The 14342-nt window shown below is 35.5% G+C and overlaps 1 protein-coding gene across 1 annotated transcript in view; it reads left to right on the forward strand.

Annotated features, from left to right (window-relative positions):
* Positions 1-625: 625 nt before the first annotated feature.
* Positions 626-14342, forward strand: part of LOC137387997 (CREB3 regulatory factor-like) — a 29140-nt gene continuing 15423 nt past the window's right edge. The window contains exons 1-2 of the mRNA XM_068074515.1: positions 626-691; positions 1170-1311. Coding sequence (XP_067930616.1) covers positions 626-691; positions 1170-1311 — 208 coding nt within the window. The remainder of the gene's footprint in view (positions 692-1169; positions 1312-14342) is intronic.

The raw sequence follows: 14342 nt of genomic DNA on the forward strand, positions 1-14342 counted from the left end.
AACAGTACTATAGTAGTGTAATGCTGGGGTATGCTAACAGTACAAGAATAGTACTGCGGGATGAGAGGCTGAAGTAGCAATAGTTCAGGAACAGTACTATAGTAGTGTAATGCTGGGGTATGCTAACAGTACAAGAATAGTACTGCGGGATGAGAGGCTGAAGTAGCAATAGTTCAGGAACAGTACTATAGTAGTGTAATGCTGGGGTATGCTAACAGTACAAGAATAGTACTGCGGGATGAGAGGTTGAAGTAGCAATAGTTCGGGAACAGTACTATAGTGATGTAATGCTGGGATATGCTAACAGTACAAGAATAGTACATACTAGCTTCATGTGGTCTGCCTATCCAGGTCTGTTTCACCACAAGACAGGCTTGCGTCCCATTTGTAGGTCACATTTGTATGTCACATTTGTAGGTGACATTTGTAGGTCACTATGTAAGCGATTATAAAACATATCTTACACTTTCACGCAGATCGAAACTTTTTCACCCTTTAACAGAAATCTAACCTTTAGATGAGCATCTGGTGGGGTATATCCCGGCAGCTGTACCCTTTTTATCTTAACTGGATACTAAATTCAGTCATGGTAGCTGTCAGGTAATCAAACCTTTACCCATGACCCATGGCAGATACGCTGGCAGCTGTGCACTTTGTCTCTTATCCAAATTCTATCTCTCCTAGCTGTCAGGTAATGCAATCGTATGTCAGGTGACCAGGCTGCCTACTGTGTTTTCTCAGCTCTCACACTCCAGTTCGAGACAAAAAGTATAGGAAAATAAATGCTGGCCAATACATGGTCATTTTGGCAGCTTTTGATATCAGTATTTTCATCTGCCAAATTTTAGGCGTGACTAGCGTATTCACTTTCTGCTTCAAAGTCCAAGCAATTAAGTATGCATTCAAAAGGTCACCCACTCAAGAGCCAAAAAATTCAGTAAACAGCAACAAGGGGTAGTAAAGAATTGAGCACTCAAGCAGTGGATATACTCTGTATAAAGCTTACTGCAACAATGGATAATAAAGAAGTGAGCATCCATCAATGAATATACTATGTGTATAGCTGGGCCTGACTATCTACAGAGCAAGAGTGCAGTAATATCATGGCTTTGGGCATTGTTAGTTTTGTGTTAAACAAATAGAGATAATGACATACAGAGCTTTTCTAGGTTGAGGGAGTAAAGAGTGAGGCTGCTGACGAGGATGCTATAATAGAGAAGTATGAGCAGCCCACTACCCTTTTGGAACAGGCTGAGGCAGATTCAGCCTACACATCTCTAAGCATCGAACACGATGCTGCCGATGCTGCCGGTAAGATGAAAAACATGCACTATGTTTCCATGACGCCGTTAATCCGTAATTTTGTATCATCCGGATGAAGGAAACGGCCGCAACCCACAAGTCAAGCGAGTTTTGTTACTCCCAAATTTTATCAATTGCTTAATGCTTGCAAATGATGAAAACAGCACTTGCGAAAGATGCGCAAAAAATGTTTTATTAGCTACTCCATTTTAAGCATTTTCCACACTACGCTCATTTCTATTTCGAAATCGTACTGATAAGACAGAAATGCGCTATGACTGAGAGCATAGAATTTCTTATGTTTTGTAACAAAGCGCCCGTGTTAATCCACAACTTTTCAATGTCCATTGAAACACTATCACGAGTTAACTCAGCATGTGCACACAATTCCAAAATTTTATCATGCGCATGATGGAAACATGGTTAGGTCCCTACATTTAGACAGTTGAGCAATGAGTGCGCAAAAACTAATATTTTAAAAAGTGGCTTCGTTAAGAGAACTATCGTTTCAGAAATTCTAAAATCGCATAAAGCTGAAGGTTTTTAAACTACTGAAAACAGCAATACAACATATTTACCATAATATATAAATGACAACGATATTTGGCTCATCAGACATCAGGCTGAGTTGTACCTCACAATTGTAAAGCAATGAAAATGATCCATAGATTTGGTAGACAAGAGGGTAGATAGATAGATGTTCACTTTATTTACATAGGTCAAGGTCATTTAGAGCAAATTAGAACATGAGACAGAAACATAAAATAGTTAAGTAAAACTATGTGTATTGAAATAGAAAGCTCTTTTTGCATAGCACTGTTATATAACATAAATTGACATGGTGTTGGTGTTTGGTATAAGATGTAGTAGTTTTTTGGAGAAGTAGAAATGTAATGGATGGTCAGGTAGATTGGAGATATGATTTAAACATCAAATATCTAAAGGCACATACATGTATAGCTCCTTAGCATTAAGGGCATTTAGGTGCTGGTCATAAGTACCCATATCAGGTAGTATAACCCTAGAGCATAGTTCTTGCGGGGCATCTAGCGAGGCATCTAGGGGCATCTAGTGAGAGAGTAACTAGAGATAGAGAGTTAGTGGCTATGTCAAGTATATTGTAGCTTTGAGGTGCACTTGTCAGAGAGAAGTATAACGATATGGTTACACAAGAAAAGGAGTTCCATGCACTGCCTAACTTTTCTTTGATATTATTAAAGGTTTACTTGCAACAAAATTCCCATTACAGTTATTTGGTATCAAAAGCTTCACCATGTCTTACTCTGTTGTGTTGCAGGTGCAAAATATGTGGAAATGTGATTACAAGCTCTTAAAAGCTAAAAACTAACAGTTAATCGCAGTCATCACGAGAATGCCGTAGTTTGAAATCTCTTTATTTTGATGACGTTCTCAAACATATTGGTTATTGTTTTGACACGTGATGTTATCACGTGAATTGAAGGCCAATAACAGGCTCAATAATAAATGTCTCATAACACTAGTTTATGACAAACACTTCGGGTTTTTCTGAAAAAGCCCATACCAAATATAAATGCTCGCTACTTTACAGTTTTGTTTTGGCTTGGTCTAATCGTCTAGTCGCAATCAGATCATGTGACCCAAACTTCCGCGAATAATGTCTGCGGCATTTTTCGACTTTCACAGGTGACCAACAGGCTCATCATGTTTATCAGAGGAAGATATGCACTCCAAGCTAATGTTAAAAATTAAGCGAATTTTCACAGCAGGTTTTGATTTATCAGTGCTCAAAGTGAAAGCATTACCATGATGTTCGTATAGACGTGTAAAACAATAGACATGGTTTTATTGAATGCGAGAAGTATATTTGTGAAAATATTTCGACGATTGAGGCTACATGAATGTGTTAACAAAAGCCATCGTGTTCATTTACGTCCCATTTGAGCTGTTTTTGATAGGGATTTCAATCTACGCCGTTTTCGTCATAGCTGCAATGAACTATTCGTTTTTGAGCTTTTAAGAGCTTGTAATTACATTTCCAGGTATTTTGCACCTACAACACAGCAGAGTAAAACATGGTGAACCTTTTGGTACCAAATAACTGTAATGTGAATTGTGTTGCATGTCAACATTAATTTAACTAAAAATCACAAGCTACTACAAGTTAGTCAGCAACTTTTATATTAATTTGATATCACCAACTAAGGACCAAAGGCTATTAAAATTCCTTCTGGGCCACCTTTAATTTTTTTTTAAACAAAACAGGTTTTCACCGATTTAAAAAAATTGTATATATGGAAAGCGCTTCTCCAATGTAAATAATTTTTAATTTGTTCCGGAAACGTCTGCGTTATAGAAATTTTACTCTATACAATCAGTAAAATACATGTACATTGCCTTATTCGTTTCAAAATATTTCCAAACTTCCCTCTTAACCATACAAAAAGGAAAAAAACTAGACTTTACTTTGAAATTTTCTGGTTGTAACTGCAGTAGTATTGGTTTGCATCCACATCTTTTCTCTTTTTTTATCACTCTCACTCGTTTTATAGTTTATGATTGCAGTAATTTCACAATAAGTCAAGAACATTTTCAACGTTGATTTACAATTATTTGTTCATTTTTTCTAGACAGCAAGGTTTATTTTGCAAAGGAAAATCAATAACAATTATTTTGTATGTTTACGGTAAAGTAAAACAAAAATGTATTTTCATTATAATTAAAATGGTGTGTACCTGTTCATTGTCTATCTGTCTCTAAGAGGTCACGGTTAGGATAAAATGTATTTTTCAAAGATACTCCAACTTGTAAAATTCAAATTGGTAGATTGATGCTGTAACATCTGCACCAATCAATCATTTTTAAGTATTTCTGATCAATCTGTCATTTTTTTTGCGTCATCAAGTCGTTTGCACATGAGCTCGTTCACGAAAAAGCCACCATATTTGTAGAAAACGATCGTTTTCTTTGATTTGTTAGTACTTTTAAGTGTTGTTTTGATACCATAATAAAAAAAAATTGCAAACAAAAACATCATTTTCAAACTATCATTGCAAAAGCTTTGTTTTTTCTAACGATAAAATTGTCTATAAAGATGGCCGACAACGATAAAATGACGTCACGAAAAAAACGAAGGATTGCACAGCTACTTGTTCTCTATGTTTTATCGTCACATCAGACACAGACGATCTATCATGAAGAACTAGAATGTCATGGATCGTGTGTACAAGTGTATACATAATAGAGATTACGATCTGAGTACATCTATGTCGTTTTGTCTCACAACTGCAGTGAGAGAAAGAAAACGACGATTTAAGGCTAAATACAAAATTATCGTTATTTAAATTGAATTTGAGAACTTGCACCGATTTGACATGTTATATTATATGGAAGTTTTACCTAGTACAAAGCAGAAACTTTACATAACTTTTTTACGTTATGTCGAATTTATGCCATAGGGGGTATACTTTACAGGAGGGCTACTGTACTTTGATATCATATATACAGCTATTGCGTTGCAACTCCTGCTATGCACTCTTAATAATGAAGTGGAGATTGATAACAGAGAACATTGATAAGATATAAAAATGACAGGTGTCCAATGCTAAGGGAGAGCATAGCTCCCGCTTTGTGGATGAAAACTTGTTTGATAAGTAAAGTGAGGTATATATAAGTTATCTCAAGGAGGTCTAACAAAATGTAATTGTCTATAAATGTTATATTTTGTCGTTACAGAAATTAGCTTGTTATTTATTACCTGTTAATATAAAAGTTTAAAATTTTTGTAACTAATAGCAAACAGGATTGCGCAAGAAAAACTCTCAAGGGAAGTTTTTGAAAAGCTGAAAAGCGAAGCGCTACTAAAAAAATTGCAACTGTCTTTCACTAGCAAAAATGCACGCAGTCTAAGATGTTTTAGGAGGAACTATAATGTTGTTAAAATATAACAAATAAACATACAATGAACACAATGCAAATAAACAACTGTGTTATGTATTAGTTCATTTGATTTTTGCATTTACCATATTTTTGGTAATAACCAAAACCAAGAACCAAACAAGACTGGCACAATAAAATAACGCAAAATTTTGCATCAGCTTTATCGCCAGACAGTCACAACCTTGTTATAAAAATATAAAACAGACTATGCTTCGACAATAAAGGTAATAATAACAATAAAAATTTCTAAAGGAACGCTTTGATAAAATACTACATAATAATAATAATCTTTTGTATAGTAAGAACTTTGTTTGTCCGTCCGTCTGTCTCTATGTTCGGAATTATTGTGCACATACTTATTCTCTGTGCTTTCTTGGCTCAGCTGACAATCTCTCACAACACACAAGACTGACAGGGTACCAGTTATTGACAATAATGAGAGCAATAACAATGATAATTGTTATTGATGAATGATCCTGGAGCTTTCAATTGCCTGAGAGTCTGGGTGGCGGTACTGAGTGTTGACCAGAAGAGACTGGACAACACTCAACAAACTGGTCTATTTGGTTCAGCAAATATCTTAACCCTTTTGCAGGTGATGCGACAATAATGTCGTTTTGCGATAGTTATTCTGGTGGGTAGTGCGACATTAATGTCACTATCGTGCGCATTATGTATTAAGACTTACTATTGGTCTGTGTTCATTTTTCTATTCAATTAAATACTTTCTAAAGTAAAAGAACACATGTGAGGACTTGAATAACTACATTTTAGACATGTATCTTTTTATTTCAACTTGTTTTGGGCGATTGTTATCAAACGCCCTTTCTATGTTTTTTTTACTCAGTAAGATACTAAGCCTTTTTTCCCGCATTGATTTTTATGCTTTTATGTGAACAAAAGAACTTGCTATTAGTCTGTGTTCATTTTTCTATCCAATTAAATACTTTCTAAAGTAAAAGAACATATGTGTGAACTAGAATAACTACATTTTAGACATGTATATTTGTATTTCAACTTATTTTGGACGATCATTGTTGATGCCCTTTTTATGTGCCTTTTTACTAAGTAAGATCCAAGCATTGATTTTTTGTGAACACAAAAACATTTTATAATCATGGCTTCGTCTTCCCAACGACCTGCTAGATCAACTCAAAAGGCCCAGTTTGTTTTGGCAGATTCTATAGCTGATGACTCAAACAATGACTCAAATTTTTCTGATGTCAATCTAATGGACTTTGATGAGTCTAGAGATGACGATGCTTCTGTTGTTGGGCCAAGGGATGGTGGAGGAGATGCAATCAGTAATGATGGGGTTTTGACTGTAATTAGAAACCTTAGCAATGACAAATGCCCCAATGTCAATGATTTTACCAGTCCCATTGGGCCAGTATTTGCTCCACCAGAGGCAACTGCAGTGGATTACTTTGAGAGATTTTTTGCTCCAACTGAGCAGGGGGAGTGTTTCTTTGTGGGAACATCTAGTCATTGAAACCAACAAGTATAAGGAGTACTATACAAGAAAAAACCAGGTTCTCAAGCAGCACTCCAAGGTACACAAGTGGAAAGATGTAGCAGTAGAACAAATGAAAGCCTTCATTGGCACTATCTTGAACATGGGTATAAATAGAAAGAAGACTATTGAATCCTACTGGGACAGCACCAACTAGAGTCAGAATGCCCCACCATTCAAAGAAACATTTACACAGGATACTTTCAAACTGATCTTGCGTTTCTTTCATGTCAGTGACAGTGACCAAGAGCCAGGGAAAGGAACATCGGAATATGATCAGCTCTACAAGTTCAGACCAGTACTAGAGCATCTAAGCAAAGCTTGACAAAACGAGTTTAATCTGCGGCACGTTCTCTCAATTGACGAATCTATAGTGGGTTTTAAGGGGAGGCATCCTTTGGTGAATTACATACGCATCAAGAAACACCATCGATGGGGGCCAAAGGAGTACAACTTGTGGGACTCTGCAACTGGCTACTGTTCACAGACTATGTATCATACCAAGGGAATGACAAAAGGTGTCTCTGGTCAGCCATTTCCGTATGTGAAGCACTCATGGAGCCTCATATGAACAATAGCCACCATCTCATAGTAGATAACTACTACACAAGTGTAGACCTTTGTGAGAAGTTTCTGACCAAAGGCACATACGTCACAGGAACTGTAAGAGCAGGCCGTGTGAAACTTCCCAATGAGATGAAAGTGAAAATGAAGAACAAAGGAGAGATATTGGCTAGTAGAAAAGGCAACCTTTTTGCAGTCAGTTGGGTAAACAGAAAGCAGGTCAGATTGTTGTCCACTTGCTCAAGAGCAAACACGATAGAGAAAGAGGTATACAATGCAACCAGAGAAGTTCCACAGCTAGTAGTAGACTACAATTCTGGAATGGGGGGCGTAGATCAATCTGATCAGATGACAGATCAATATTCTGGAGAGTTTCGCACAGTAAAGCTGTGGAAGAAAGTAGTCCTACACCTCATTGACAGAACTGCTACCAATGCTTATATCTGCTACAAGGCTAATCCCAACATTGTAGAAAAGAAGATGGACCATCACCGCTTTCTTATTCTGTTAGTTGAAGGGTTGATTGGAGATTACCGTGAGCCTAGAAAACGTGTAGGACGACCTAGCTGCTCTCCAGCTGCAAAGAAAACTGCCAGGCATTTCCTTGAAGTCATTCCAGATGGTAAAAGAAAGAAATGCACTGTATGTGTTAAACCAAGAGGTCAAAGCTACAAGGGTTCTAGAATTGGTACATGGTGCAGATTGTGGAGTCGGATTGTGCAAAGGTGCTTGCTTCAACTCTTATCACAAATAGACAGTATGGACTATAGACCACAAATAGACTGTATGGACCATAGAGTTATCTCCCCCTAGAGTGATAACTACACGAGCGTTTCCGGTGCCAACAAGGAGCGTTTAGGCCACGCCCCTTTTTTGTGCTAGTCGTAGTGATTGACTAGATCAATGACATCAGCTATGAGAAGGGTTAAACAAGGATCATGAATTTCCAGTTAAGATAGTAATTAATGCTCATATTAAAGAAATGATGGTTATAGTTTATTACTCTAATATATGCTTATTATTTAAAGCAATTCAACACCTACCAGGGATCGCTAAACATATTATGGAAATGTTTACTTTTTCATATCCATTTCTATCAATGATATGCGGCCCCCCACAGCCCCATAAAGCAATGATATACAGCCAATGATATACAGCCCCCCTGTATATCATTGTTTCCATAAACATAAATATTTCCATAATTTTAGAGAGATGGATATGGAAATTTTATTTTAGAAATATGGAAATTTTATTTTAGAAATATGGAAATGTTATTGAAATGGAAATAATATGGAAATGTTATTGAAATGGAAGTAATATGGAAATGGAAATAATATGGAAATAAAGTAAGGAAATGTTATGGAAATGGAAATAATATGGAAATGAATTATGGAAATGTTATGGAAATGAAATTATATGGAAATTAATTATGGAAATTTTATGGAAATGGAAATAATATGAAAATGAATTATGGAAATGTTATGAAAATGGAAATACTATGGAAATGAAGTAGGGAAATGTTATGGAAATGGAAATAATAAGTAAATGAATTCTGGAGATGTTATGGATATGGAAATAATATGGAAATGAATTATGGAAATGTTATGAAAATGAAAATAATATGGAAATGAAGTAGGGAAATGTTATGGAAATGGAAATAATATGAAAATGAATTATGGAAATTTTATGGAAATGATATGGAAATGAATTATGGAAATGGAAATTGTGACATACACGTAATCCCTGATACCTACTTGACTTGCAAAGGCACTGAATAGATAGTGTTAAGTAAGTGAGTTAATGCAATCAGTTACTCATAGATAGGATAGATAGTCATACTGGGGTTGTATTGCATTGGTGTGATGGGAAGCTAATCGACTGCCATCAACTATGAGCTGTACTACCCGAGTTGCCCGAGTAATAAAAAAGTCTGGACAGAAAATTTATTTTTATATAACATTTACCATTCTAACTTTTAAATTTCATATCATGAGAAAATATTTTTAAGCAGTTCAAATAAATTAAGAGGAAAAAGAAAACAACTGTAAAGGTTTCCAAGCTTTTTCAAACAACTACAACTTTTAAATTTCATATCATGAAAGAAGTGTTTTGTTGAAATAAATTAGGAAAAAAAACTGTAAATGTGTTTAAATGTAAAATAATTAGCAAGTAATGGCTAAATATAATCTGTTTAGCTATGATTACAATGAAAAATTATTTAATAAATAAGGTAATAAAAGAGTCTATTTTATTTTTATATAATTATAATTTAGTATAATTAAGTACGTTATAATTTATTTTTATTTAACATATAACAACATTTGCCACTTTAACTTTCAAACTACATATTATGAGAAGTGTTTTGTGTAATTGAAATAAATGAAGAGAAGAGAGAAAATAAGAACAACTGTAAATGTTTTCAAGCTTTTTCAAACAACTACAACTTTTAAATGTCATATCATGAAAGAAGTTTTTTGTTGACATGAATTAGGAAGAAAAATGAAACTGCAAATGTGTTTAAATGTAAATGTGAAATAATTAGCAAGTGATGGCTAAATATAATCTTTTTAGCTATGATTACAATAAAAAATTGTTTAATAAATAAAGTAATAAAAAAGTCTTTTTTATTTTTAAATAATTACAATTTAGTATAATTAGGTATAATTTATTTTTATCTAACATATAGCAACATTTGCCACTCTAACTTTCAAACTTTTTGCTTGCTTACATCAAGCATAGATGTCCACTAACTAGTGGACATCTTTGCTTTAAGCTAGTCTATGTCTTTGATTGATATGTATTGAAATCTAATATTACATGCAAGGGCTGTTTGTGAACTGTGGTGTCAATGAACCACTCTATCACCAAACAATGTCAATACTTTCAGTTGATGGCAGTCGATTAGCTTCCCATCACACCAATGTAATACAACCCCAGTATGACTATCTATCTTATCTATGAGTAACCAATGATATACAGCCCCCCATGTGTGGGGCCTGTATATCATTGGAGTAACTGATTGCATTAACTCACTTACTTAACACTATCTATTCAGTGCCTTTGCAATGCATGTAGGTATTGAATTGCTTTAAATAATGAGCATATATTAGAGTAATAAACTATAATCATCATTTCTTTCATATGAGCAGTAATTACTATCTTAACTGTGGAAATTCATGATCATTCTCATGGCTGATGTTATTGTTCTGTCAATCACTGCGAGTGACTAGCACAAAAAGGGGCGTGGCCTAAACGCTCCTTGTTGGCACCGGAAACGCTCGTGTTGTTGATGGCACAGTTATCACTCTAGGGAGAGATAACTCTATGGTATGGACTATGGATATGTGCTATGGACGGTCTAAACAGTGGCTAATATGCATTGCAAAGTGTGGTTCTACTTGTAAACTGCTTTATTTGTAATATAAATACAGAATATGTTTTATTCAACAATATAACATTATCGCAACAATAATCCAATTTTTCTTTTTTTTTTAATTTACATGTGTAAGGGTAGTTTAAATAGCTCAAACAGGCACAAAGGGCGTAAAACTGTTTGCAAAATGCCTTTTTATATGATACAAACTTATCATGCAACCGTAGTGTAGTAAAAAAATATCATTTCAATAAAATTTTAAAATTTTCATTTTTTTTTAATTAATTCACCCAGGGCGATAAGAAATAGGCTCAAAAACTCACCTGCGAAAGGGTTAAGAAGGATGCTGTCTGTTTAGGTTCAGCGATTCTGAATGGATATAACTGTTATATCCAGCAACAGTTGTGTAACGCCTCATTGTAATCATAAGCCAACTAGAAACAGCTATGAAACTTTTGGAAAATAACATAATAAAAGTCTTGTAGAAATTTTCATTGCAAGCAAACCATGTATTTCAAGTTTTCATACTCGACATCGCGGTGACAAACAAGGAACATGACTATACATGGATATCATTATAGGCATTGCAGTACCTGGCGGCAATAGAACAGCAAAAAAGAAAAGAAAAACTTGAAAAATATCAATAACTCGCAAAAGAAAAAAAGGATGTTTTAAAACCATCTCCAACAGTAATACCAATGGCGGCGGAAGCACTGGAGGGCTATAACCAAACTACAAGGATACTTGCATATGTTGGACACAAGGAGGTAGACAAAGGGCAGTTGTCTGCCGTAATAGGGTCAGTGACTATACTGAGAAAGGACATTCTAGGTTAGGAGTTCTAAGCAGATGCCATTAAAAAGAGGTTGAAAAGCTGAGAAAATCAGCTCATTACAATAATAATAATAATGATGAAAACATAGATGAGAAAATCAAGGAAACACAGCAGAAATAACAGCAATTGACTTACTAATCCGAGATCGAAGTACGGGCTTCAAGATGGAAATCTCTCAGTGGTCGTAGAATTCATGAGAGGAAAAGCATTCAGGCTGAAGAAACAGGTAAAGAGAATATTGGGAGCTGATGAGAAACTAGTACATGTACAATATGACATGGAGAAAAATGTTGAAAACTATATTAGTAGAGAGAGAGTATAGTGAGGAAGGTGCTGTCAAGCATCATCGCATCACACTAAGAAAATATGAAGATGCCAGCAAGTTATTGTGGCACGCTAAGAACAAAGACTAAATGAACTGTATAGGTAATAGTAATAATAATAATAGTATGTGAATAAAGAATGAATTTATGAACAAAAAAACTGAGGATTGATAAATGCAGCAGAAAACCGAGAGCTAACCAAGAGATGGCGAAAAATCAATCCAGGAAAAACTAAAATGCAGGATGTGTAAAGAGAGAGATGAAACCATATTTCACATACTGAGTGCGGTTACACAGCTTGCACGTTGGAACTTATCTTGTAAGAATGAACTACCGCATGCAAAGAACTGTAGCAGAAAAAGTTGTAGAGAAAAACCAGGATAAACTACCCTGGGAAATCGCCATACAAACAGGGCGTATAATACAAGGTGACCGGATATATTGATGCTAGATAAAGAACTAGATCGTGTGTGGTTGGTGGATTTTGCTGCGCCTGGTGATGAGAAGGTGGAAGAGAAAAAAAGAGAAAAGAAAGATATGTACCAGGAACTGGCTAGAAGGATAGGGAAGCTGTGGAAGACAGCGGTGATACCTGTTGGGATCGGAGCACTTGGGGCGCAGCGGCAAATCAACGAGAGGATATGGGAAATATGGACATGGGAAAGAAGGAGATAGACAAGGCACAGTTTTCTGCTCTGTCAAGATTTGCAAAAATATTACGAAAAGTATCGAATATCTGAGAAAAGGGAGACCTTACCGGTTACCAGTATACTACCAGACAAGAAGCTGAGAAAAGGGAGACCTTACCGGTTACCAGTATACTACCAGACAAGAAGCTGAGAAAAGGGAGACCTTACCGGTTACCAGTATACTACCAGACAAGAAGCTGAGAAAAGGGAGACCTTACCGGTTACCAGTATACTACCAGACAAGAAGCTGAGAAAAGGGAGACCTTACCGGTTACCAGTATACTACCAGACAAGAAGCTGAGAAAAGGGAGACCTTACCGGTTACCAGTATCCTACCAGACAAGAAGCTGAGAAAAGGGAGACCTTACCGGTTACCAGTATACTACCAGACAAGAAGCTGAGAAAAGGGAGACCTTACCGGTTACCAGTATACTACCAGACAAGAAGCTGAGAAAAGGGAGACCTTACCGGTTACCAGTATACTACCAGACAAGAAGCTGAGAAAAGGGAGACCTTACCGGTTACCAGTATACTACCAGACAAGAAGCTGAGAAAAGGGAGACCTTACCGGTTACCAGTATACTACCAGACAAGAAGCTGAGAAAAGGGAGACCTTACCGGTTACCAGTATACTACCAGACAAGAAGCTGAGAAAAGGGAGACCTTACCGGTTACCAGTATACTACCAGACAAGAAGCTGAGAAAAGGGAGACCTTACCGGTTACCAGTATACTACCAGACAAGAAGCTGAGAAAAGGGAGACCTTACCGGTTACCAGTATACTACCAGACAAGAAGCTGAGAAAAGGGAGACCTTACTGGTTACCAGTATACTACCAGACAAGAAGCTGAGAAAAGGGAGACCTTACCGGTTACCAGTATACTACCAGACAAGAAGCTGAGAAAAGGGAGACCTTACCAGTTACCAGTATACTACCAGACAAGAAGCTGAGAAAAATCAACCCGTAATAATAATAATATAATACTAATAATACTGCTTTTCATAAGAATTACCTTACTAATAGAATGCGTAAACTTTAAAAACTAAACTAGTTGATGAAAAAAATTGATTTGTAAATAGTTGACTTGAGAAATAAATAATTTACAAGTTGTTTTAATTAGATTTGACTACATAGTTTCGAATCAAAATTATTTATGGGCATGTAGCGGACAGGGCTAAACTGACTTGTATCATTGAAGCAAACGGCTGAGAGGTAACATTGAATATGAAAAATTAAGGAAGTGGTCTGCCACAAAGCTTTTACGAAAAACTCTTGATAATCAAATAACAAAACAACCTAATACCTGCCCTTTTAGACAACTCTAAATACAATTTGTCAATAATGCTAAAAAAATTAATTTAATTTAAATTAATTTCCAAGAAATTTTAATTAAGTTTTTACTTTCGAGTTTAATTTTTTCAGTTTTTAGTTTTCAAGTTTTAGTTTTCAATTTTCAATTTCTACACAATTTTTAATTGAATTTCTTGAATTTTTAAATTTTAGTTTTAAATTTTTTCTTTTAATTTGTATATTCTATGTAATAAACTGAAACAACTCACGGGTCAGACAATAATTTTGAAATAAGTTTGCGGCACAAAACCTACTGAGAAAAACTAGAATGTGCATGCTTGAATTTTATAAGGAAAGGCTTTCCATGATCATCGTTCATGTTTTTTAATGGTATAACCATGTTTCAAACCTTAGTTAAGGAATGCACTTTTAATAGTGATCAGAACTTGAGTGGTTTGCCAGCAAATCAATTTCTTGTAGCACAGTTTTGCTAAACAATTTCGTTCAATTACGTGTAAATGCATTTTTGCATAA

Source organism: Watersipora subatra, chromosome 2, assembly GCF_963576615.1.
Source record: "Watersipora subatra chromosome 2, tzWatSuba1.1, whole genome shotgun sequence".
Classification (NCBI taxonomy): Eukaryota; Metazoa; Bryozoa; class Gymnolaemata; order Cheilostomatida; family Watersiporidae; genus Watersipora; species Watersipora subatra.